This window comes from Aedes aegypti, chromosome 3 (assembly GCF_002204515.2).
Source record: "Aedes aegypti strain LVP_AGWG chromosome 3, AaegL5.0 Primary Assembly, whole genome shotgun sequence".
NCBI classification, from domain to species: Eukaryota; Metazoa; Arthropoda; class Insecta; order Diptera; family Culicidae; genus Aedes; species Aedes aegypti.
The window spans coordinates 295,441,290-295,468,322 of NC_035109.1; the positions used below are offsets into that span (position 1 = coordinate 295,441,290).

Here is a 27,033-nt window from a genome sequence, read left to right on the forward strand (position 1 = left end):
GCTTTCAACCTATCGCGGCTTAATTATTGTTTAGCTGATCGCGCAGGTAACGGTTTTTACTCGTTTTGTAGGATAGGCCTAAATATACATAAAATGTTCGAAACCAAATCGTCACACACAACTGTGTGGCAAATTACCAACAGTATTTGTACGTAGTAGGTATCTGTATTATCATTTTCTGTGATATGTTGCGGGACTGTACAGTACTTATTTGAAACATTGCGAAACTCGAGCAAAATTCCTTCCTTGAGCAAACAAACTGCTTGAAAGTGGCCCAGTAAACACACAATCGTATATGATAGGATAAAAGAGTACAAATGTGGAGGCGATATACGAACATTTTGCATGCAGCCTAATGGTGCATGTACGTATATCGCCTCCACTTTTGTACTCTTATGCGCTATCGTATACGAGTTTGTGTTTACTGGGGGGTCTTAACTGCAATGATCGATTATCTTTATCTACAGACTTGTATACGATTGATACGATACAAAACAACTATTTATCAGGAAGGCTAGTTAGGCTGATACAAATATTAATTTTCTTTTATGTCACCCCCCCCCCCCCACTTCAAAAATCCCAAAATTTTGAAGGGGAGAAAAAAACAAGATTCATCATTTTTTGATATCAGTTAGGTTTTTTAAATTTTAAGAGTAAAAAACAGGTAAAATATTGATCTAGATGACGATTGGAAAAAGTTTAACAACTATCGTTAAAAATAAAAATTGGAAAAAATAACTAATAATTAATAATAATTTTTTTTGTTCCTTATTTATTTTCATCCCCTCCCCTCGTACCTTCCAAGTGGTCTCGGACATAAAAGAAAATAATTATTTTTATCAGCCTTATGATAATATAACAAAATTTGGTTTGGAGACGAATCAATCTTTATCGATTCCTATGGATCCCCTATTCAATAGGGCCTATTGGGAACTAGTTGCACTGAACATGTGTTTCCGCATTACACGACTTTGAGAACTCTATACTGTATTGGTTGTGACCGATTTTTATGGATACTCTCCAGTCTTCATCCATTGGAACTACAAGTTAGTTGTATGATTCCGTTGATCTTTCAAAATCCCAGTTACCTACATTATGGGATTTTTTGCAGAAGCTTGTGCTCTGTGGTTTGTAAGGATCACAAGACATTTTTCATGGTGTAATTCTTGAGACATAAGATACAATGTGAGCTAGACGTCGTTTAACTTGATTGGAGCCGTTCAGCTCGATTCGTGAAACTAATAAGAAGGCTTTTTGATCTATTGAAGGTTTCGGCTAGATAAAATTTAGTTCCAGTTAAGACAGTCGGTTGAACAGAGTAGTGTTTGATCTAACAATTGTGTCGCTTGCTCTTAAGGTAAGGATCAATTGTGTCCGGTTCGCGTAGTGTGAAGAAAGTGACGTGATCGAATCAGTAATGTTCGGTCCATTGATTATGTCGCTTGTTCCTGCAGGAGCGAGCAATGGGACCCGAAGCATCCGTTTGGCATGCCCTGCGTAATCAAGTAACAGGTGTTCAATAAAAAAAAAATATAGTAAAAAAAGTTTTTTAACGAATTCAAAACTTTCCGTTTAAAATATAATGTTTATTATTCAATAAAAAATCAATGAATTATAGACAGGGGGTCATGATCAGCCGTGTGACGCAACTTCGTCGCGATGCTCTCTCAATAGCGCTGGACGGCAGACGTCCATCTTCCGGACGACGGATCTTTCGACACCATTTTCGATTGAACTGACAGTAACCGAGCGAAAAAAAACATGCCACCCATTTTTAGGGAGTCCAGAGAACAACAATTTTAAAGAGAAAAAATACGCTTTTTACTTTCTCATTTTTCATTGAACACCGGTTAATATCAAAAATCCGGTTAGTCGTTATTATATCATGGATGCCACCTTATCCCACTAACCTATCAATCGGTCTAGTCCCCGACGCAGTGTCTAACCTTTATCGCGACCTGACACCCTCTTCTGTTCTGTTTACCATCTGCCGTCACTGCTTCCTAACGTTTCGCTCCGTACTGCTGCAAACCTTAGGCAGTTAAAAACTGCATTAAGGACTGTTCATTTTATAAAGTGGACACCTTGTGCATGCTGTATCTTTTTAATTTATCAATGAAATTTCAATCGGTTTTCTGCACATCGTTTGACTAGTATTGTACAATGTTGTGATAATAAAAATTCTCCAAAATTAATTAAATTTCACACGAATATTGAACAACGATTAGAACGGTCGGTTTTTGGAGGTTATCAAAATCAATGATTGTTAGAAATTGGCTGGAAAATTCCACAATTTATTTTTTTTATTTTCAAAAAGGGCTTGTTCTTCGAAAGTATCATTAACTAGAAGCCTGATGGAAAAAATCAAGTTATTTTTGGAACAACAATTTTACAGATATAATAACATCATTTTCCCCCTATATTTTTAGTGAAAACCATTTTAAAATTGAAGGGGATCGGTATGAGTAGATTTTTTTGGTTAAAAAAAAGTCCTGACGGAAGTCCTAATATAGTATTAATATGAAAAATGACTTACGCCTTCATAGAGTTACTTATTAAGTCCCCAAGTGACATTTAAAGCACAATAGATACACAATTGCTTTATTCTTAGAAGACCTTTCAAAGTACATTGACAATCATCAAAATTGGCAACACTGCTGTAATAAAATCGACTTTATTTTGCACCTATTATTTTTGTAATATGTTATTCTGAGATTACCAATTGAAATTTTCGGAGAAAACCATTTACAATTTGCTGCAGATCGATAAATATGCGTACACGATTTTAAAAGTATGAAACTTTTTAGTAAAACTACCATAAACAGTAAAATTTGTGCTTAGGACTGTGGTTTAAACGCACGATTTAACTCTCGTTTGCACAAATATAGTTTATTTAGTAAACCAGACCAGTTTTGAACACGCTTTTTACTTTCCTCTTTTGCTGGGAGTGATAGGATGGTTTATCAGCAAATTTGGCCATAAATGGGTGCATCACTAAAGTTACCTAATGTCAGAGAATGGTGGAATATAGTTAATTTTTTTTTAAAGCTATACCTCAAACGGGGTGACTTGCAACGGCGGGGTGACTCAAATTGCAAAAGAAAATTTGTTTTAAATCGGTGCTTCTATACGTGTGACTAACAATTCAAGTAGGGGCCACGATTAAAGCTGTTATTATTAATATGTTTATACAATAAACATAATTCTTTTGAATGTCTTGAAAACTGATACTTGATTGAGGTTCAAAATCCTGACCTGAAAACATGAGATAGATTTAATTTACAAATGTAATACTCTACATGTTGTTTCTATAACTAATAAGTGATAATATGACGAATTTTATTTTACGAAAATGTAGCAACAATTTTTTAATAGAAATCATTTTTATATAAATGTACCTATATTTGTTGACGTAGGACTACGTCTTTGTTTTCTATATTGGGGTGCACTTTAAAAGTACGGAAAATGAGACATGTAACGAAATTAGGGGAGATTTTGAACGTTAATAACTCAGTTGTTTATGAACCAATTATTACGATTTTAGTATCATTCGATCAGAAATGTATCTACGCATCGTTAGTAATATATCCGATAAGTGAATTTTGTTGTTAAACTATTGAAAATTTGATAAAAGTTGACCCCTTTCTTATCCAACCAATCACGTTCGAGCACTTTTCGACGGTGTCGCTTCCCACTATAAAAGCAAACGGGTCCCTGCTTCTTCCCTCAGTCTTCTTTTGCGGTCGGAATGTGAACACGGTCGGGCGAGTCATTCTCGCTTTGCTTTTGCACCCGCGTCACAGTCCAATTTGTGTCGTCGGAAGAGGAAGACGCAAGATTGATTTGCGGCGGCGATGACGATGGCTTGGGCGTCCAAGCCATCGTCGTCACCGCCGCAAATTTATCCGCGCTCCCAGATTTCGACCCGTGATAAATTCAGCATCGGCGGTCAAGAAGCAAGCCCGTTAGGAGCCAATTACCAGAAGCCCCCAGAATTGCTGATCCGAGGAGTTGCTGCTAATCGAGCGTCGGAATCGCTCGAGATTCCAAGAGTGAGCATCGTTTCCAGATTTCGACTTGTGCCCGGGGATCCACTACCCGTTGCTGTTGCTGTTTGCGTTGAGGATTTCCCGTTTGACCATTGCAAACAAGTGATAACTTCCCGCAGTGCTATTTATCTGCCATCGGACCTTGTCAGGACCATCAAATTTGTGGAGAAGAGTTGAAGGAATAATATTTCCGACCTTATTAGAACTTATATTTCTCAATCAATCTCGCAGCTTCATACAAAATTTAATTTGTTATGAATAGTTGACTATTCGTGGACGCTGCTGCAGTGCCGTCGGGGTGAGTGCTCAACATTTCACAACGATTGTAAACTAGAGTGGCATTTCCGACAGTGTCTTTGATTTGCCATATTTTATGAGAACACTTCGATTACGAAAATGATCACATGTAACAAAATTGCGACATGTTTAGAATGCTTTTGAAAAGAAATTAAAGAGTTGTTTGTGTAATATTCCCTAATGTGTTTACCACATACTTGCTATAATCTCTTAATTCATCTCATAGCATCATACAATAATTGATTTATTACGAATAATTGACGATACGGCAATTTGAGGATATTTCCGAGGACGCTGCTGCAGTGCCGTCGGGATGCAATAACAGCACAATGTTCATCTTGTACATCCCTTACCCAGACATCAGTTTCATATAGCCTATTTCCCAGATAAGAAAACGAAGAATTTGAAAGGAGGAGCATCATCTGCTATTCTAAGGGTATAAAGCATCCCTCCTTTGTTGAATTCGGTTTCATTCTGTTTTCGCTTTCGAGCTGGTAAGAGCTCCTCCAAACCTGCTCAGCTCCTCGCTACCAGAGGCAAGCTGTTTGTACGAGATGGCTGAAGAAAATCGACCAAAGCCGCTTGTTGAAGCGCACATCGTCATCCGCACCGCAAATCTCATCGGGCGAGGAGGATTGCAACCAGTGCGCCGTCAAAGTGTGTCCGTGTTACGCAAATTCAACAATTCAATCGGCCCTTTTCAGAGCCAACAAATGTGTTTTAAAGAGTTGATTGTGTAATATTCCCTAATGTGTTTACCACATACTTGCTATAATTTCTTAATTCATCTCATAGCAGCATACAATAATTGATTTATTACGAATTATTGACAATACTGCTATTTGAGGATGTTTCCGAGGACGCTGCTGCTGTGCTGTTGGGATGCAATATATTTTCTATTGTTACCTGGTCCTACGTCACCAGTTCGTACAACCCCATAGGGATGTACCCTTATAGTTTTTTAAATGTCCTTGTGCGAGGTGACTTGCAACACTTTATTTCTAAGCACGTTTGTGTTAGGTCTAATTTATAATCAAAAGAGTAAGAATTTATTATTCAACTACAAACACTCGTTAAAAATATTGTTCAGTTAAGATATTGGATCTTGACGATTTAACGCCTCTTTTTCCCATACAAAAATAGCTCAATTATTTTCTTACAAAAAAATATGCAAAATGCTCTTGTACTGGTTCGAATGCTTTAAATACATGAATAACAATACTTAACAAGTGTGACTAATAAAAAATATCAACATTTTGTTGGAAAACGCTAAATTAGCATTGAGTGTTGCAAGTCACCCCGCACAAGGACATTTAAAAAAATTCACCTTTTTGATGACTTTTGACATGATCCGTTGTCTAGGGTAAAGCTACAGTCTGTGCAGCTAAATGGCTGAAGACGCTGTCCGTTTTCATCTCAGTATAGGTAATGGTGAGGAAGGAAATCGATCATTGCTAAAGTTAGAGGCCAACCAGAGTTTACTAGTTTTTTTTATGAATAAATAAAAAGATTGAAACTACCATTTCTCCTGTAATGCAACTTTATCATTCTAGTCCAGTTCAGTAATCAGATATCGAAAGATGTCAACTTATATCTGTATTAGTAATCATATTGTTTAAAATACTATGTGCTTAAATCTAAAGCTTCAACACAATACAATACACGAGGTCTATTGAAATGAGTTTACAGTTCCAAATATGTAAGTATACGCAATCTCAGTTACATAATGAAGCTTCGTGAAACTTTGATTACATTTAAGTGCTAATATTTCTTTCAGTTTAGGTTAGAAGACATTCCGAAAGAGAAAATTAACGTACAAATACTAAACCGTTCCGTGTGTCTGAAATATGAACAACAAATCCCTTAATTCCAAAGATCTAGCGATTCTTTTCATGAAAAGCTACAGACTAAAACGAAACTAAATCTCTCAACCAAAGGTATTAATGAACATTTTGCGCAAAGCAAGCAGCTAAATTGAAACGATAAAAAAAGTAGCAACCGCAAAACAGGATCTATTTCGTATCTATATTTTAATAGGATAATTTTACGGCTTCACCATTAGATGGAAATCAACGGCAAGATGATGAAAGAAGGATATTATACGTATTTTATCGAGCCCCTTTATCTCACAAATCCTCGATCGAACTTGGAGCAAGCCTCCCACGTTAGAGTTAGCACACCAACCAAACGACGCCAGGTAAATCGAGAAACTAGATATTATGATTGGCTTATGAAAACGGTGGAAATGTATCCCCTCGAGATGAATCCTTGTACAGCATATTTGCCCCATAGGAATAACACAAATCCCAGAAACTATGGGACAAAAATGCGATTCAACATCACTGAGGCTCTTTGTCAGTGCCATTTCGGATGGCTTTTGAAATATGGCAAGTCAATAGCAGATGTGAGAATATCTTTCTTAGTGACAATTCATGCCAAAGACATACCTCCATAGAGCACGTGCATTGATAGACTAATCCGATTTTTTTAGAAATTTTTAAAATTGATAACTGTGTTATTGAGATTAATCGTTCAATCGTTCAAGAGAAACAAATTCTTTTGACCATTTAGAATCTATAATGCTTAAATTAACTAAATCATTGATATGCTTCTTCTAAGAGTAAGCCTGAAATAAACGTATAACCATTCTTAAGTACGGTTAATGGTTCGTTTGCTTTGGTCTAGTATAAAAATAGTTCTCCTCAAAAGCCTTTAGACGTCAAAGCTGTCGATAGCCAAAGCCAAACACTGGTAGAGCTATGTTTGCGGCCATCAGCGGAAGTGGAAAGAAGCAAAAATGTGCACGTGCAATGGAAAATACATGGAGAAGGATACAAATGGCAAACAACAGCGTTGAAGTGCTGCTAGCTGTGACGCAAGAAAGACGATGTCAACCAAGCTAAAACGGTCCAAAAATACGGGAAAGATTACGTTCTATTGGATGCATCGTTGAATGACGGAGCTGTTTGTCGGATTTTAACTGTACGATAATGTGACATGAGAATATTCAGGGCGTGAGATGCAAGAGTCGCCTGGCTGGTGATGTAACTTTACTGCGGTGCGGCTTGAAGAATCAGTATTTTTCTGGAGCGGAAATGTGCAAAATGTGAAAAGTCCTGAAGCAAAAATAAAATCTATAAAAACAATATCTAATTAAATACAGTCAGTGACAAAAATGGTCTAATAAAAATAATTATGGAATCGACTGAGTGTATTTTCAGACTGTTGTTTAAGAGTGAACAAAGTAATGGTAAGTAGAAATCTTGATAGAAACAGTTTATCGTGATTAAGGACAATCATCTTTGAATAAAACTATAAATCTTAAGAACGACCATCAGTATTGAAGCCCTTTCAAAATTATATCATTTTTTTCTATTCATGACATACTGATAATCATTTCAAGGATCTGAATGTAACTTCAAAATATTATATTTTATTCGATACCATTGGATACTAAAATGGAATTTTATTTGCTTATCAATTTATGGAATTATAGGTACACTGAATCCTTCATGAGTATCCACACTTTTCGATGATGGTCCCCTAAAACAGCTTTCCGAAGATAATCTTTCTCACAACAACTCGAAATTTTCCATAAGTCGATAGTCTTTTCGACACCGACTCATGTAGGTTTGAATGTATAAATGCCATGATAAATGCACTTTAGTATATTTCTCTTTGTAGATTATTTTCACCCCAATAGAAGTTCCTCAAATGGACACCACACGTAACAGTGCATTTACATGATAATCTATCAATTTACAATTACCGGGTAATAATACAGAAAACGTTGTAGTACAAAATTTATATAATTACTGTGATGTTATATTAAACAAAAAAATATCACGTTGATAACTGCTGGAGAAGAACTGAAGGTTTGGGAGCGACTAAGTTTCTTGAAAATAGGACCTCATCCGGACAGACATTCCACTTTGGACATTTCTCGAAAACTTATTCATACAGACTCAAGTCAAAAAGTATGCAAACTTACTTTATCGATCCTACGTGTTTTGCAGACGAAATTCTACCCATTTCGCTCTGTACCAATTCGATTTTTCACTTTTAGAACGTTTAATTTCTGGGTTTACAAAACGACGAAAGTAAGATTTTCAACTTTCGCAACCTAACCACTACTTTCGCCGCCCCGCTGTATGGAGAGACAAAGTGACTTAACCACGAATCAAAACAAAACACTACTTGAGTCGATTTTACACTGGTAGAAAAACGTCGCAAGTAACTGAATAAAACGGCTTATAATTTTGTCATAAAAAATCTTGTGTGAAATAATAGGAACTCCACAGTTTCTGAACGCGAGCTCATTGTATGCAAAATTTAAGCAATGTACACGTCGAAAAAAAGTGGTTCATTTTAAACCAGTTTTAGAAGACAGGTTGTGATTCTTCTGAATTAATTTTCTCAAAATCGTATGCAAGTTACTTACGTCGATTTGAAAAAGTAATCGAGATTTCTTTTTTTTTCTGCGCAGGTAGGTATTACTCATGACATTACGACAAGTATTAACTTATGTATTGTTTCGAGTTTTTTTCCAGGAATTTCATCAGAAAATAATTCAGGTGTTTGCTCAAATTTTCATTCTGGTATAACTCCGAATATTTCTTCAGGAGTACATTCTTTGATTGTATAACGACATTCTTACCGAAGTTCTCCATGGATTTTCAACTCCAGAAATGTATTGAGAAAATTTGACTGTTGATGTATTTTGAACAGTTCATCCAATTGGGTCATCAATCTAGAATATGTTATGTGACAATTGACTGAATATCTGCAATTCAATTCTGAATATTCTGAAAGAGCCGTATTCAATTACTGATAGGATAGTCGTTTTGTACAGTTTCCGACGGGTTAGCACCCCATTGGACGATACGACTGTGATATTCCAGGGACCAAGATCTTTACCAGCTTTGAGTATAGCTACCACCTTAATATTTCTCCAGGCTAGTGGAATGTATTTGTTTTTAAAGAACCAGTTGTATGAACGAAGAAAAAGCTCTTTAGCAGGAAACGAAATTTGGGGCAAGTGTGCCACCTTAAGCAAATTGTTCTTTAACTTTGTCTAAAACTTACAAAACCTACCTTATTGTGTTAGTTTAACCTTATTGTGTTAGTTTCGCATCTTTTCTTAAGCACTGTGCCATTTTAACAGAAAATAACTTCAAAAAGTTTTAGTTTTAGAGCTTCTCAAATATCATCTAAAATAACTAATTTTTCAACACCATGAGGCAAGTGTGCCACCTATATGGGGCAAGACGGCCACCGAATGAACCAGAAATCGCATGAAAGTTCACGTTATAACTCGTTTATTCATACTAATTACATCAAACCCGCAAAACACCGTGGATAAACTCGTCAAATTGATGAGTTTCCTCGCATAAAATACTTTTTTCTGAGTTCATTTGTACATTTTGTTTCGTCTCGTACACTCGTACAAAGTAAGTCGGATCAATCCGTAGCAGCTGTCAAATCAACATTTGTTATCATAAGTTAAGTCGCATAACATAACAGGTTAGTTCGGGAGAATATTTATACACTCGCATTGTATGTTATTAATCATCACATAATCAGGTGGCCACCAAATATCCATTTTGAAATTCCCGCTTTTTTCCCGGTTTTCCCGATATAATTTTCAAAATTTTCCCAGTTTTTAACAGGGGTGTCCAAACGTAAAAAATTGACATTTTAGTCAGCTTTGAGTTGAATATACTAAAAAAAAGCTTTTCAACTGAATGTTTAGGTGATTTTTCCGTCCAATAGAAAAAAAAGATATAATTCGTAGAAGATTGGCTTGTTTTTTTTTTTTTTTGGCTTCCATAAAATTTGCTCAAAAAACTTATTAGTCGGTTTTCTCAAAACTAGGTTTTTATTACCTCTTTGCTTCTCAATTGTGCAATTAGAGCGGTTCCTATTCTTTTGATTCACTTTGACAGGGTTTGTTTTAAAACTACCAAGCCCATATTTATCAACATTATAAGGTGCATCAATTGCAATTCTTTCCATTTCTTTTTCTTCATAAAATTGAAGAGTTCCCTAAAGAAAACAAGTTCAAAACGGAGCCACACATGTTGAAGTACTCGCCGTAACAGTCTCTCGAATAGAACACTCCTATTGAGAACCATGGTGAGCTACCTAAATGTCCGCGGAGATCTTCTGGCATGGCAAACAACATTGAATGCGTAGAAATTTATTGTAGAATAATTGTTTGCATTTCCATATTTCACTTGATTGATAGTGACAATTTGTGATATAAAAAGCAATCTTCGAAATATAATACTTATCATATGTCTGTCAATTGGTTGTGATACAGATAAATCAGAGACTAATTTAGAGAAAAATTCAAACCCTGGTGAGAAAACAAATCAATTTTTTTTGCGACGATGCTAGCCGATGAGAAAAGTGAAACATTTATAAAAAAATATAGTGTTGCAAATAAATTTTCTACAATTTATTAAATCATTATTGTTTAAAAATTATGTTTCCATAATTACAGTTACTCAATGTCAATATTATTAACCATTACAACTGTCTACAACTTATTTTCGGTGGTTTGTAGATTTAGAGTTAGAAGATGTTCGTTCAAAATGAATAATTTTCCCGGTGACAATCTCAAATTCCCGGTTTTTCCCGTCTTTTTCCCGATGGATTCAAATTCCCGTCTTTTTCCCGCTTTTCCCGTTTTTCCCGGTTCGGTGGCCACCCTGCATAATATATGCACGCATATCGCCTCCACTTTTGTACGTAGAAGGCCTTTTCGCGACATCTTATAAGTGAAATTTTGCACGTACAAAGCCTCCAGGTGATTTCGTTATGCGTACATTTTGGTTGTCTGGGTGGTTGATTGGCATAATGGCCGTTTGGCATAATGGTCATTTGGCATAATGATTGACTTAAAATAAATATCGGCATTTTTTAAGCTTTTACCGAGATCAACACCACCGAGCCCATAGCAGAAAAAAATGGTAGGTTCTGAACAAGCAAAAAATTGTTATGAAATTAGAAAGCATTACTAAATAAAACTCGTGACGGGTCTCAAAACATAGAGTATCTTTGAGCTTGTTGCGATACATATATATATATATATATATATATATATATATATATATATATATATATATATATATATATATATATCTGCCCTCTTGAGGACTGCTGGAGGACAGTCAAAGCAGCCATTAACGACGCTGCCGAAAGCGTTGTCGGATATGTGGAACGGAGCTCAAGAAACGATTGGTTCGACGAGGAGTGCCAGGAGGTTTTAGAGGAGAAGAATGCAGCGCGGACTGCAATGCTGCAGCATGGTACGCGGCAAAACGTGGAACGATACAGACTGAAGCGGAAACAGCAAACCCGCCTATTCCGGGACAAAAAGCGCCGCCTGGAAGAGGTGGAATGCCAAGAGATGGAGTTGCTGTACCGTTCTCAAGAAACGCGGAAGTTCTATCAGAAGCTCAACACATCCCGCAAAGGCTTCGTGCCGCGAGCTGAGATGTGCCGGGATAAGGATGGGAGCATCTTGACGGACGGACGCGAGGTGATCGAAAGGTGGAAGCAGCACTACGATGAACACCTGAATGGCGCAGAGAACACAGGCACAGAAGGTTAGGACAGCGAAGGCGATGGCTACGTCAGCACAGCGGACAGCGGAAATCAACCAGCTCCCACGATGGGGGAAGTTAAGGATGCCATTCAACAGCTCAAGAACAACAAAGCCGCTGGCAAGGATGGTATCGGAGCCGAACTCATCAAGATGGGCCCGGACAGGTTGGCCGCTTGTCTGCATCGGCTGATAGTCAGAATCTGGGAAACGGAACAGCTACCGGAGGAGTGGAAGCAAGGCGTTATATGCCCTATCTACAAAAAGGGCGACAAACTGGAGTGTGAAAATTATCGTGCAATCACCATCCTAAACGCCGCCTATAAAGTGCTATCCCAGATTCTCTTCCGTCGTCTATCACCTATAGCAAACGAGTTCGTGGGAAGTTATCAAGCAGGTTTCATCGACGGCCGCTCGACAACGGACCAGATCTTTTCCGTGCGGCAAATCCTCCAGAAATGCCGTGAGTACCAGGTCCCTACGCACCATTTGTTCATCGATTTCAAGGCGGCATACGATAGTATCGACCGCATAGAGCTATGGAAAATCATGGACGAGAACAGCTTTCCCGGGAAGCTCACAAGATTGATCAGAGCAACGATGGACGGTGTGCAAAACTGCGTGAAGATCTCGGGCGAACACTCCAGTTCGTTCGACTCTCGGCGGGGACTACGACAGGGCGACGGACTTTCGTGCCTGTTGTTCAATATTGCGCTTGAAGGTGTCATGCGGAGAGCCGGACTTAACAGTTGAGGCACGATTTTCACGAGATCCGGACAATTTGTTTGCTTCGCGGACGACATGGATATTATTGGGAGAAAATTTGAAACGGTGGCAGATTTGTTCACCCGCCTGAAACGCGAAGCAACAAGAGTCGGGCTAATGGTGAATGCGTCGAAAACAAAGTACATGCTGGTTGGCGGAACTGAGCGCGACAGGGCCCGCCTAGGAAGCAGTGTTACGATAGACGGGGATACCTTCGAGGTGGTGGACGAGTTCGTCTACCTCGGATCCTTGTTGACGGCTGACAACAATGTTAGTCGGGAAATACGAAGGCGCATCATCAGCGGAAGTCGTGCCTACTATGGGCTCCAGAAGAAACTGCGGTCAAGAAAGATTCACCCCCGCACCAAATGCACGATGTACAAAACGCTCATAAGACCGGTAGTCCTCTATGGGCATGAGGCGTGGACTATGCTCGAGGAGGACTTGCAAGCTCTTGGGGTTTTCGAACGCCGAGTGCTAAGGACGATGTTCGGCGGCGTGCAGGAGAACGGCGTGTGGCGGCGAAGGATGAACCACGAGCTCGCTCAACTCTACGGCGAACCCAGTATCGTGAAGGTAGCTAAAGCTGGAAGGATACGCTGGGCAGGGCATGTTGCAAGAATGCCGGACAACAACCCTGTAGAGATGGTGTTCGCCACGAATCCGGTCGGAACAAGAAGGCGTGGGGCGCAGCGAGCTAGGTGGATGGACCAGGTACACCAGGACCTGGAGAGCGTGGGTCGCAGTCGAGGATGGAGAGAAGCGGCCATGAACCGAGGGAATTGGCGAAATATTGTTGGCGAGGCTTTATCAAGATAATTGATGTAAAGCCAAATAAGTAAGTAAGTAACACATCTGGCAAGAATTGATAAAACAACAAAATATAAAAATGGTTAGCATTTGGCTTTACTAAATAATAAAATTTAAAACAGTATAAATTTAATGGACAGCCTATTTTGAAAAGTAGGAAAAATTTATAATTATACCATGCCCACACAGTTACGGATCACCCACAGTGACGGATCACTTTGGCGTTCAACATCGGATAACTCGCTCAAAACATAAATGTTGACGTAAAACATATTTTTCCCATGTTATACTATTTGTCTTCTACCATTTGTAATGTTAAGCACAACATTCAACCGCTAAATAACGGTGTTTTTGACAAATGTTTAGTTGGTACCACAAAGCTATCATTATATGGTCGTTTTCTGTAAGAAGTGCCGTCAGCATTCATAAGCTCCCACAGGTGGTAAAATTTAAATGTTATAGCATGTTTTATGCTGGTTCGCTTCGATTTAGTATGAATTCATCTTTGGAAAACATTTTACATGAATTTTTATTCAAAACACCGAATACAGGTCGGACTCGATTATCCGGAGTATCGATTTTTTTTTCACTCCGGATAATCAAATCCTCCGGATAATCGAATCACTAAGAAAAAAATTGAAATCTTCGATAGAAGCACTTAAATATTATTATTTTTTTTTTGTTTTATTTATATGATGCAGTGGTGTAACCAGAAATTATTCCTAGGAATAGTAGGGGTCTTTACAAGAAAACTTTTTTTTTTGACCAGTATACAAAAAAAAACACTTCTTCAAACCCCCCTTTAAATACGTTCAAAACTGCAAAAACATTCATATTGTATATTGCAATACCAAATTATCTCATATTTGTGCATAAAAATTGAAAAACAAGAACATCAAAAAACAAATTCCGGATAATCGAGTCTAAAATTCCGGATAATCGAATCCCGGATAATCGAGTCCCCGGATAATCGAGTCTCCGGATAATCGAGTCCGACCTGTATTAGCACTTCTAACTAGTGATCCATAATATGGACCAGGAAATGATTGTTTACCACGGTTATGGATCACTTCCAAAGAATGTAGATTTCTGCTATTTTAAGCATTGGATTTGACATTTTCAGACAATAGCACTAAGGATAAAACTAATAAAACATCAAGGTTTGTAAATTTCATATTTTAGCAGACAAAAATGGGTGGAAAACTTGGTGTGGAGCGAAAGCAGTTCATGTCTCAGTTACTACAATGCAGTATCACAATAAAAAGGGCATTTTACCCTTGTTTCCAGCTCTAACTCTGCTATTTTTTGCAGTAATATATAACACATTGTTAACTTTCGCCGTACCATGCAATACAGATGCATTGAGTTGAAAATCTATTGATTTTGCGCACTGATCCGTAATATGTCACAATTTGATCCATAATATGATAATTGATCCATAATATGGTTTTCAGGAACCGACACAATTTTTATTTTTTTTGCAATCCTATGTAAATATTATACTTAAAACAGTTTACTAACCGAAGTTTCAATTTGAAACGACTCGATTCGTGCTTTTAAATTACAATTTTACGTTTTCCATGTCGTTTTATTGAATTTTATAGGTTGGACTCCACACTATTTGATCCATAACTGTGGGGTCATGGTACCAATAGAAGAATGGACGCCAAAAATTATTGTGGCGTAATAAAACGAAAAGACATAAAAAGTGCTTTCAGAATCATCGAAGTGATTGTGCTACTTTTCCCCGAATGCCATTTCCCTGAATGACTGGTTTCCCCGAAAAGTGGTGACGAGAAAGAACGATAAACAGGCAAAAGAAGGAAATATTCTGTCATTCTCGGCTATACACATGTTGGCAAAAATGCTGAGGACAGTAAAACTCGAAAGAACCGCCAATTAAATAAAGAAGGGTGCATATTAGATGGTCAGTTCGTTCACCACCCTGAAATGTATAAAGTTATGACAACCACGAGTGCTAAAAACTTTTCAGGGAAGTGGACTAGTCGGGGAAACGGGATATTCGGGGCACTATTATTAATAGGTTCATATAACGGGCTAATGCTCAAATACGGCCCAGTAAAAATATTAAAAACTAGAAAGTAGAAAATAATTTGATAAATTGAAAATAAAAATGGATGCTAATAATTCCGAGGACAGAATAAATTAAGGAACTTTTGATTAATTTGAAAAGTAGCATTGCCCTGTCTATTCTCGATACAACATTTACTCTCGTCATGGAAGATTTCAATGAAAATAGCATCATATTCATTCTTCTTCTTCTTTCTGGCGTTACGTCCCCACTGGGACAGAGCCTGCTTTCTCAGCTTAGTGTTCTTTATGTGCACTTCCACAGTTATTAACTGAGATGCTTACTATGCCAATGACCATTTTTGCATGCGTATATCGTGTGGCAGGTACGAAGATACTCTATGCCCTAGGAAGTCGAGAAAATTTCCAACCCGAAAAGATCCTCGACCGGTGGGATTCGAACCCACGACCCTCAGCTTGGTCTTGCTGAATAGCTGCGCGTTTACCGCTACGGCTATCTGGGCCCCAGAACACTAACGCATCATATTCATATACAATTGGAAAAACTGCTTGTCGTTATATCAACTAGTAACTGTGTTCTTTTTGTCTAAATGGAGCACTATAAGAAGAGTGAAAAGATGCAATTTTCTATATGAAGGAGTTAAGAGATACATTGGAGGAAAACGGCTTTGAAGTTTTTCAACAATTATTCACTCCATACAAATTATATAAATCCGTAACACAAGCCAATCTTCTACAAAATCTGGTATTTTTCCCTATTAAACGGAAAACAAATCCTGAAATACAACTGGAAAGCTAGAAAAAAGTCAACATGTTTCAATTGTTTTAGGACCAAACATCTCATTTAAAAAAAACTCAAAATCAATACGTTAGTTTGTGGAATCCCAAAACGTGTTGAATTTTGTATTAAGGGGCCTTTTTCTGACATCTGACCCGGGTGACCCCTGGTGACCAAATCCGGCACTGTTCACTAGTCCGTTAGTGTTCTGTTTCCCAGATTCCAGCCTCTTCGGACCCATTTTTATGAGTTCGGCTTCCATGCCATCCTGGCCATAGCTTTATTGTTCTTGAGCTGGTGAATGGCATGTTAACGTCCCTCAAAAGTGGGGTCTGGTTGGTTTACTTCGTCCGCAGTACTGATGTAGACATTTCCTTCGTAGTCTTTACGCTCATTGGCTACACTCCCAGCACCATTCATATGTTCATCGAAGTACTGCTTCCACCTTTCGATCACCTCACGTTCGTCCGTCAAGGTGCTACCGTCCTTATTCCTGCACGTCTTGGCTCGTGGCGCGTAGCCATGTAACTGATAAACGTGATTAGTTTGTATCCTTCGATAGTGTCTTTCCCTTTCTAGATTTGAACATAAGGTATTGCAACCTAGCTACCTATTACCAAGTCCAGTAGTGCGAATCAGTCGATAGTTCGTAAGGTTTTGATGGGATTAGATCGAACTCACTCGGCTCTTCAGAAAAATCGATAGTTTTTCAACCTTTTTGCATTTTTGATGGTTGATTTACTAAATCCATTACCAAACTAACGATCCTAAACTCTCGTTTTAACCTTGTGGAATATAAGCAGGAGAATCGAAGCTTATTATGTAAAATCAATCAGAGAAATTATGTAGGCTGTCATCAGATAGGAAATCAAAGCACGACATCTGTAATACTACCTTTATTTTAAAATCTTTCGAGACTGATATAATCATAACATTTAACGTATGTAGTACATATTTCCTAAAGTAGAAGTTTCTCTGGAGAAGCTTTATGATAAGTTTATTTTACAGTAACATTTCTTGTATATATCTTGAATGTATAAGTAGACGGACTCATCTAGTCGTAAAGTGTTCGATAAACTCTAACTGTATACTGATCGTCTCCAATCGGGTAAAATAAATTCTTTCGCTGCCATTCATTTCCTGTGATATACGGTGCCGGCATTTTTGTAAACACTCGTGTATAAGTTTTCACATCTCAGTCCTTATCGTTGCTGCTTGAGAGTACTCTCGGAGGCAAAGTAATTGTCACATACCCAGCTTTTTTCGAGTATGAAAGAGTGGAAGAAAGTAGTTCGTTGAATTGGAAATAATAAATACTGGTGGAGTGGAAGTTCGTTTTCAACGGCATTCAACGAACGGAATGCAAACTATTACTAGTAGATCTAAAAAGTAGCGTATCTGTAAAAATTTATTAAACCAAACACATTTTTAGTTAAACTAAAATACTATATCTGGCGTTTTGTAAAACAATCAACATTCGATGTAAAATTAAAATCGTAAATGGCAAATGCAGATTTTGTCCCTTGAATCTGAATAGTGGATTGATGGGTGAGAATTAGAAGTAGATTCGTTGATGATTAGAAATTGCGGTGGAATGTATCGTTTCCTTTGGATAAAGGATATTATTCGCTGCTGATATAGTAGGAGCTTTGAGTACATTTTGAAGGGAACGACTCCTTTATTCATATAACTCCTTTGAAAACAAAATATTTCGCACTTGAAACTTGTATTATCGTAATGGATTAGATATGGAAAGGAGCGTTAGATGAATAGTAGAAGTCGAAACCCTACAAGAAATGCTTTAGAGAGAATCAAGGGCATTCAATTGTCTTATCTTTTAATTTATACACTAACTTTTCTCGTAAAATATGCTGATATATGTAAGGGATAGTAGCTTAGCTTTCAACAAAATAATCATGTTAAAATACATTTAAAATACACACTTCTGCGTGACATATGGTTCAAAATGAAACATACTACAAAATAACAGCGGCAATAATTCGCTTTAGAAAGCATGTAACGTAATGGTTGTTGTCTCATTCCAAATATATTAGAGCTACATGTATATACACAATTCGAAGGTCACTTTCGTTTCAATACTCGTCAAACCTAACAATTACTGTGTCTCGCACCGCGCATAAGCGGAACTAATAGCGACGGTGGTCCAGCCTGTCGGAGGAAAGGATGGGCCAGCAGCTCAGCGGCCGTTGCTCTCTGTACCGGGTCCCTAACCAACATGCGATCGAGGAAGTTCTGTAACCGACTCGACACCTTGTGAGAGTTCTTCAACTTTGGCGGTGGCATATCGCGAATTCTTCGCATGGCCTGCAGTGGAGGTTCGTTGAAGAACGGCGGCTCACCGTCGATCATTTCGATAACCATTATACCCAATGACCAAATGTCCACCTCGGGACCATACGGTAGTCGGGATATCACCTCAGGAGACATCCAGTACGGCGTACCTACCAACGATTTACGTTTCGGAAGCTCCTGCGATACTTGGGCACAGAAACCGAAATCGGACAACTTTACCCTGCCATCAGAGGCCAGCAAAATGGAATCAGACTTAATGTCCCGATGGATGACACCCTTTAAAAAGACACGGATAAAACAGAACATGAATTTCACACACTAATAAAAACCATCACCACACAAAGCATACCTGTGAATGTAGATAGGAAAGTGCTTTCAGACACTGTTTACACACAGTGGCAATTTGTTCCTCGTCCATCCGCGAATGGGTAACAATGTCGGTAAGGGCACCTCCCTCCAGGTATTCCATCACGACCCAAAGTTCATCGTTCACCAGGAAGCTACTGTAGGTTTCCACGATGTTCGGATGGTGGTAGTCCCGCATGATGACGACTTCGTTGAACAGCAGCTCGCGTCGTTGCTGCTTTCGCAAGTCCATCTTTTTGACGGCCACTTGGCGACCTGCAATTCGAAAATATTAACGGTAGAAATACGTGTTTGATTTGGCTTTGGAAATTTTTCAGCAAATAATAATGCGTGTTCAATTTCAAAAATAATGAATATACAAAATTTACTCTTGCTCAAATGGTTAGCCGGGTAAAATCGATTGCGCAGCGCATTTAACGACAACGGTTATTTGTTTCCATTCTACGATCAAAAGATATCAATGCACGATAAGTGAGGAAATTCTTTATCAGTCGATCCATCGAGTGTTTCTGAAGGTATTGGAAGTCGACTAGAAGGTTGAATGGCATTATACGCTCAATCTACAAGAAAGTGCTCAGTCTGAAGTGTTACAGAGGAATAAATTTGCCAAATTTGGATTACAAAATTCTGCCGAGTATTCTGTTTAACAAACTAAGAGAGACGAAGTGATTAAATTACAGACGAGGTTTGCACTAACGAGCCGGCATTTTGATAAGTATATTGTTCAAGACCTCTTCAGCAAATCAACCAGCAATTCATCTAAAGTTAACTCCAGAAATATTTTAAGTGATTTGTTTATAAATTTGTTCATATTTTTTGCAGAAATTTATCAAGTTTATACCTAGGTGATATTTTTTTTCCAGGAAGGCTTTTTGGGATTTCTCCGTTAATTTATACCTTCCATGAACTTTCTTAGGGTTTTCTTCAAAAATAATTCAACAAGGAATTTCTCTAAGGTAACTTTGGGAATCACTCCAGAGAAGTTCTTCCGTAAATTTCCCGAGAAATTCTTCAAGTAAATGAATGGATTCTTGAGCATTTCAAATAAATACTCGTCATGCGGGATTTCAACCGGTAATTTAAAAAAAAAAAACGGTGGGAGAAATTGGTACAGGAATCAACGGAATTACTGGAACAATGACCCTTATTAGGGATACCATCTGATCAGTTGATGAAATCATGTATTTTTTTTTAATCTGCTAAACTCATCAGGTTTCAGCCTGAAAAAGCTGGAAATCAGGACGGATGGTAATCCTAATTCAGCTGTAAAAGAAACTTGAGATGAGATTCCGTGGAAAATTAACTTGAGAAATTATTTGAAAAATCTTTACAAGAATCTGCTAGTGTACTTTCTGGAGAACATCCTGCAGAAATCTCTGGGGAAAATCCTGGAATTCCTGGACGAATATATTGAGAAGTCTTGGCAGAATTTCTGGATTTATGCCTGGAAGAATTCCTGGAGGCATTTCTAGGATTGAATGGAAAGTTGCTTGGAAGAAGTTCTGGAGAATCTTCTATGAAAAAATTTAAGCGACAATTCCTGGGAACTGAAAAAAAAACAAAGTAGAAACTTCTTGAAAACCTTCATTGCGTATAGCAGGAGAACAATCATGTAGAAATCTCTGGAAGGTCTTATGAAAAAATCGGTAAAAGAATTACCGGAAAAATCTTTGGAGAAAAGTTCTGGGGATAATTCTGAGATATTTCCTTGAGCAACTATTGACGGAACCAACTTGCTGGTGGAAAGGAAATCCGTCAAGCGTCCTATGAAAAAACGCAAAAGTAATTTAAGTATGAGGAATTTCTAGAGATATTTAGAAGAGATCCTGCGTAAATCTCTGGAGGAATCACATGAAGACTTCCGGAAGCTTTTCCTAGAGCAATTCCGTTGTAATCTGCAGGCTTTGCAAAATTCAACGATTATTTACACACGAGCCATAATTTTATCCCATTTATCCACCCGCATTCACACAACACGCATGACTTTTTATTATTCGTGGAAGACAATGAGCCACGAAAGAGAAAACGAAAAACACACCATTCCAAAACAAAATCCATTATTTAACAGAAAACAAGTCAAAAACATATATTGTTTTCAGTATCAAGTTGAAGGCATACTTTTATATCAATTAATTAATATTATTATTTCATGTTTACTCTGTTATCATTCAATATTTTTGTGATGTTATAAATTTGTATTATATTAGCTACTTAGTGCTACATGTATAAACAATATGATAATATAAAAATAAACCTTTATCGCTCGTTGATTGAAGTTTTTCCTGATGCTTGGAAGCTCGCCTCAATTACCCCAATACATAAAGGGGGAAATATGAACAACGTGGAGAACTACATACCGATTTCCATTCTAAATTGCCTTGCAAAAGTTTTTGAAAGCTTAATACACGGCATATTGTACCCAATTGTACAGCACGCGATATCCGAATATCAACACGGCTTTGTCAGACAACGATCAACGACGACAAATCTTATGTCATATACTCATTCTATAATCAACCATCTGGAGAAACGCAATCAGGTCGATGCCATTTACATTGACTTTGCTAAAGCATTCGACAAAGTGCCGCATGAACTAGCTATTGAAAAGCTGAGCCGGCTTGGTCTGCCATTTTGGGTGATTCAATGGCTGAAGTCCTATCTCTCATCGAGAAAAGCTTTCGTGAAAGTGCACGACGCAAGATCAAATGTTTTTGATATCCACTCTGGAGTTCCACAGGGCAGCCATCTTTGGCCACTTATTTTCATCCTGTATATCAACGATCTGTGTGAGACCCTCAACTCTAGCAAACTACTGTACGCCGATGACTTGAAGCTGTTCCGTGTCATCAAATCGCTTTTGGATTGCTGTGCTTTGCAAGCCGATATTAGAACCGTATCTCGTTGGTGTGAAGTAAATGGAATGCAGATGAATATTTCGAAGTGTAAGGTGATTACATTTACCCGCCGTCAGTCTATTATCTCGTTCGATTACTCTCTGGATAACACGTCACTTGAAAAGGTTCGAACGATCAAGGACCTTGGAGTAACCCTTGATAGCAAGCTTCGATTTAACGAACACATCTCGATGACAACAGCTAAAGCCAACGCGATGCTCGGTTTCCTGCGCCGGAACACATCGCAGTTGGATAACTTGTATGCTCTCAAATCACTGTACTGTGCTTTAGTTCGACGCATACTCGAATACGGAGTTCAGGTATGGGCAACGTACCACGCCGTGCATATTGCACGCATCGAAAGAGTTCAAAAACGCTTCCGCGTGGGCTCCCTTGGAATGATCCGGTCAATTTACCGCCCTACGAAAATCGGTGTACAGTCGTTGGCGAGTCGTCGAGTGATGCTTCAACGCCTGTTCACTTTCGACGTTATCAGAAATAACATTGACTGTAGCAGCCTTCTGGAGAATGTCAGACTACACGTGCCCATTCGTCAGCTTCGTAACCGCCAACTGTTGTGGATTCCTGGCCATAGCACTCTTTACGGACTGAATAATCCTTTTGATATATGTTGTAGACTGTTCAATCAGGTGTGTAATGTGTTCAACTTTAATATTAGTAAATTAATTTATAAGACTAGGATTAAGTCAATTTAACAGTCTGTGCGACTTCCAAGTCGAAGATGAAGCAAATAAATAAATTGTAAGTCTCGACAAAACCCTGAAGTTCATAGACACAAAAGTCAATTTGGATAAATTGAGATTTAAAATTGTGAAAAATAATGGTATCGTTCTGGTGGGCTTCGATCCCACGACTCCCAATACGCTAGATGGGCGCGTTAACTAACTACGCCACAGAACGGATAACGATTCTGCAGCGCAACCGTCAAAGTCCGTCACGACCCCATATTCTCCTCCTTCACAACCCTACATCTCCTTCGGCTCTCTTAGATGCCTACGAACTTTATCTTGAAGTAGACTCGGCTCGATATCAAACAAAAATATGTATAGGGAGATCCCTTAGTACCGGACAGCACCCAATACCAGACACCGTCAAAAAATTGAGAAATCATAGTCCTATCAAAATGATGTATTAAGAGAAAAGGAAACTATTATGGATAGTAATGTTTGCATACCCTTACAATATACATTGCTTGTTGAAAATAAAAAACAGAGATATTTGAAAACCGATAAAAAGTTGACGTATTGCCTTAAATTTGAATATAATCAATGATGATTTTGAATAAAGAAAAATAATTTATTTAGATCACGTAATGGAAAGCAATCATAATTTGAAAGTATGAATTATTTTGTACCATATTTGAACAAAATATGGTAAAACTACAATTTAATTTACTTTGTAATGTTTATACTAGTGTCTCGTGATAATAATAATAATAATATATCAAAATGCAATGTCAAAATTCATATTTTTCAAATTTATTTTTGTGCGTTTACGAAAAGACATATCTAGCATTGAGGGGCTCTCTTTGTTTACTTTCTCTTTAATCATTAACTGAGTCACATTAATTTCTCCTGTTGCGTTTTTTGTATGAAACGCTAGTCAAGGAAATTGCCTTTCGATCTATAGTGAAAAATGTCCCAAAAACTTTAGTATTCCACTGTTATAAACGAAAGAGAGCGAGAAAGGGAAGAATCTCTCATTTGTACATACATAGGTGCTTTAGTAAAGTTCAGCGAGAATGATAATGTTTATCAGAAATGGTCACAAAGTTCGCATACAATATCACGAAAAGATTATCTACTCAACACGCGTTACGTGTAAGAGGTTTTTGTGTGCCTAAACAGAAAGACAGCGAGGAAAGACTGAACTGTTAATTACTTCGAAACGAAGTACATACATGGTTTTGCAGGTAGGAATAGAAAACCTGATTGTGTTATTTTTGAGGTAGTTACTTCAGAGATTCTTCCGAAGATTATTCAAGGAATTTGTCTAGGAAGTCTTTGAAGTTAAAAAAAAAATATTGAGTTTCCCTCAGAGATTTATCTGGAATTTTCTCGATAAATTTCTTGTTAAATTTTTGATGAATTGTTTCTTGGGTTTCTACATAAATTCATCCAGGTTATATTCTACAGACTTCCTTCAAACTTTGCATTCACGAGAATTTTGAAATTTCGACTGAGAATTTCTCCACAGAAATTTCTCCATGGCTTCCTTCAAGGACTCTTTCAGGAATTTCTCAAGGAATTATGTGAGTTAATTATTAAGGAATTCTTTGGGCGTTTCTGGGAAAATTCTTCCAAGTAACTGTCAAGGAAGAAACTTATGAATCAATGCGCCTTGGAATATTGCTCGAATAAGTACTCAAAATATGGTGCTGAAATTCCTTGAGAAAGTATTGCAGGATTTACTTGAAAAGTTAAACGAGTTATTGGATAAACCTTATTGCGTTTACCTGGAAAAGTTCCTATAGGATCTTTGGGAAATCTCATTACAACTGGTCAAACCGGTCCACAATGAGAAAAAAAGGTAGGAAACCGACGAAGAATTCTGTATCTTGTGAACGCAACGCGTTATCCCTGAGAAAATACATGTATCTTTTGTAAAATTGACTAAGGAATTGAATGAAAGTAGTTTGGATGGCCGCACGGATTGTCTATTTTATCCGAATTCCCTATTTTTATTAGATTTTTGATAGCATTCCTCACATTTTGCAGGGAAACTGTGTATGGGCTATTGAAATAACGTTTTCAGACGACAAGATTATATGAATGTGAGTGCAGGAGTTGGACCTGACCGCACGATCATGCCCATGGCACCCAATTAATCCATTTTATCAGCTTATTAATTTTTAGCTATTGATATAACGTTTTCTAAGCAATAATAGTCTAGAGAAGGAAGTGCATGAATTAAAACTGATCGCACAGATCGGTATGAAGCTCATTTTACCAGAATGACCTACTTTACCAAGTTTTGATAGGATTTCTCATATGATGTACAGGAAACTGTTGGAAACAACATTTTCTAAGCGATAACAGTCTGAGTAAATAAATGCATGAATTACAATTGATCAAACGGATCGTTATCATTCACGTTTTACCCAAAAACCGCATTTATCGGTCTTATATATTCAGGGAAGCTGATAATTAGCTATGCATTAACACTTCCTAAGTGATAACATTACTGCTGAAATGTTACTCACTTCCTTAGACTATTGTCGCCTAGATAACTTTATTTCAATAGCTCAAATCACAACAGCAATGCTTATTTTTTTCTATAAAAAATATTAAATGAGAAATATGAGTAAATGAAGCATAAGACGATGCCTGCTATCAGTTTCCCTTCCAGCACTCATTTTCTTAGACTATGGTCACTTAAAAAACATCATTTCAACTGTTCATGAAGTTTACCTGTTTATATAAGAGTGAATATTAGTGAAAATGAGCATGATACCGATCCGTGCGATCAGTTTAAATTTCTGCACTCACTTTCCTAGGGCGTTATCGTTATGAAAACGTAATTTCAATAGCTGATAAAATGGGAAATTTGGTAATACGAGCGAGATACCGATGCTTCCGATCAGTTCCTGCACTCACTTTCATAGACTATTGTCACTTAGAAAAAGTTATTTCAGTCGCTCATAATCAACTTCGCTACATGCAAAAAGGACTTCTTCTTTTAAAAGTGTTGAAAAAACAAGAATATGATAACGATCGTTGCGGTCAGTTATAAAGCCAGCACGCACTTTCTTAGCCTACAGTCGCTTTGAAAACATTATGTAGTTTCATAAAAGAAAGCCTATCAAAACCCTAATGAGAATAGAGAATTCTGGTAAAATGAGAGTGGAACCGATCTGTGCGATCAGTTTTTATTCAAGCACACAATTTTTCAAACTAATCGCTGGAAAAACGTTATGTCAATAGCGCATAAACGGTTTCACCATCATATCTATATACATATAAATGGAATTGATTTGGAATAAAAACGAAATGGCTTGAAAATGGGTGATCGGATTTCGAAAATTCTGACATAGTTATGTTCCTAAAGTGTTCCGACGTGTTTATAAAAGTGTATATAAAAAGCACAGGATATTTAACAGGAAAGTCAGAAAAACGGGAGTGAGCGGAAAAGTAATTTTGTACAAGACGTTTCATGGTGTTTTTCAACAGCCTACTTGATGGCAAGACAAAGTTAACCGGGACCACTAGTAATATGAAATTTTTTATAAAAACCTTACAAGTGTGGGATAGGGACCTTCCTTAGCCGAGTGGTTAGAGTCTGCGGCTACAAAGCAAAGCCATGCTGAAGGTGTCTGGGTTCGATTCCCGGTCGGTCTAGGATCTTTTCGTAATGGAAATTTCCTTGACTTCCCTGGGCATAGAGTTATCATCTTACCTACCACACGATATACGAATGCAAAAATGGCAACATTGACAAAGAAAGCCCTCAGTTAATAACTGTGGAAGTGCTTATAAGAACACTAAGCTGAGAAGCAGGCTTTGTCCCAGTGAGGACGTTAATGCCAAGAAGAAGAACAAGTTGGGGAGTTTGGGTAAAATGAACACGACACCTATGGAACCTTTTTTGCGGCAACATGATATCGAATCAGGAACATTGAGGTCGATAGGTCTGTGCGTACACGCGGGGGAAGAAACTCTAGAGGAAATCTCTAGGGGAAATCCTGAGAGAATACCTGTGGGATTTACTGGAGTAATCAGTGTTGGACTGCTGAGGGATTTGCTGGAGAAAATTCCTCTAAACACCCTGTGAATGACTTAAGAACTCGTAGAGGATTTGCTTTAGAATTTCTGGAAGCTGTAGGATTGTTTTGGAGGGTTTTTCCACGAATTCTTATGGAAAATTCCTTTAAATTGACGCTTGTGGCCAAATATGAGATCAGTAGCATTTAAAAATAATAAACAATTCTGCGACTAGCTTACCTGTGGATTTGTCCGTCGCAATACAGACCGTTCCCGTAGATCCTTCGCCAATCTTGGTGAAATTTTCAAGATTCTCTCGTGGATCACCGGCAGATACTACCATTTGCAACGCCGCTCGGAACTGAAACAAGAGCAGTTG

At 37.8% G+C, this 27,033-nt stretch overlaps 1 protein-coding gene across 13 annotated transcripts in view; it reads right to left on the bottom strand.

The window, feature by feature from the left end:
* Nucleotides 1-17,241: 17,241 nt before the first annotated feature.
* Nucleotides 17,242-27,033, bottom strand: part of LOC5566181 (serine/threonine-protein kinase PAK mbt) — a 41,489-nt gene continuing 31,697 nt past the window's right edge. For 11 of the 13 annotated variants that reach the window (XM_021848780.1, XM_021848777.1, XM_021848774.1 and 8 more), the window contains exons 4-6: nt 26,895-27,015; nt 19,023-19,294; nt 17,242-18,949 (exon numbers count right to left, since the gene is read on the bottom strand). In XM_021848780.1, coding sequence (XP_021704472.1) covers nt 18,470-18,949; nt 19,023-19,294; nt 26,895-27,015 — 873 coding nt within the window. In that variant the 3' untranslated portion in view covers nt 17,242-18,469. The remainder of the gene's footprint in view (nt 18,950-19,022; nt 19,295-26,894; nt 27,016-27,033) is intronic. The other 2 variants (XM_021848773.1, XM_021848776.1) reach the window with 1 other exon arrangement.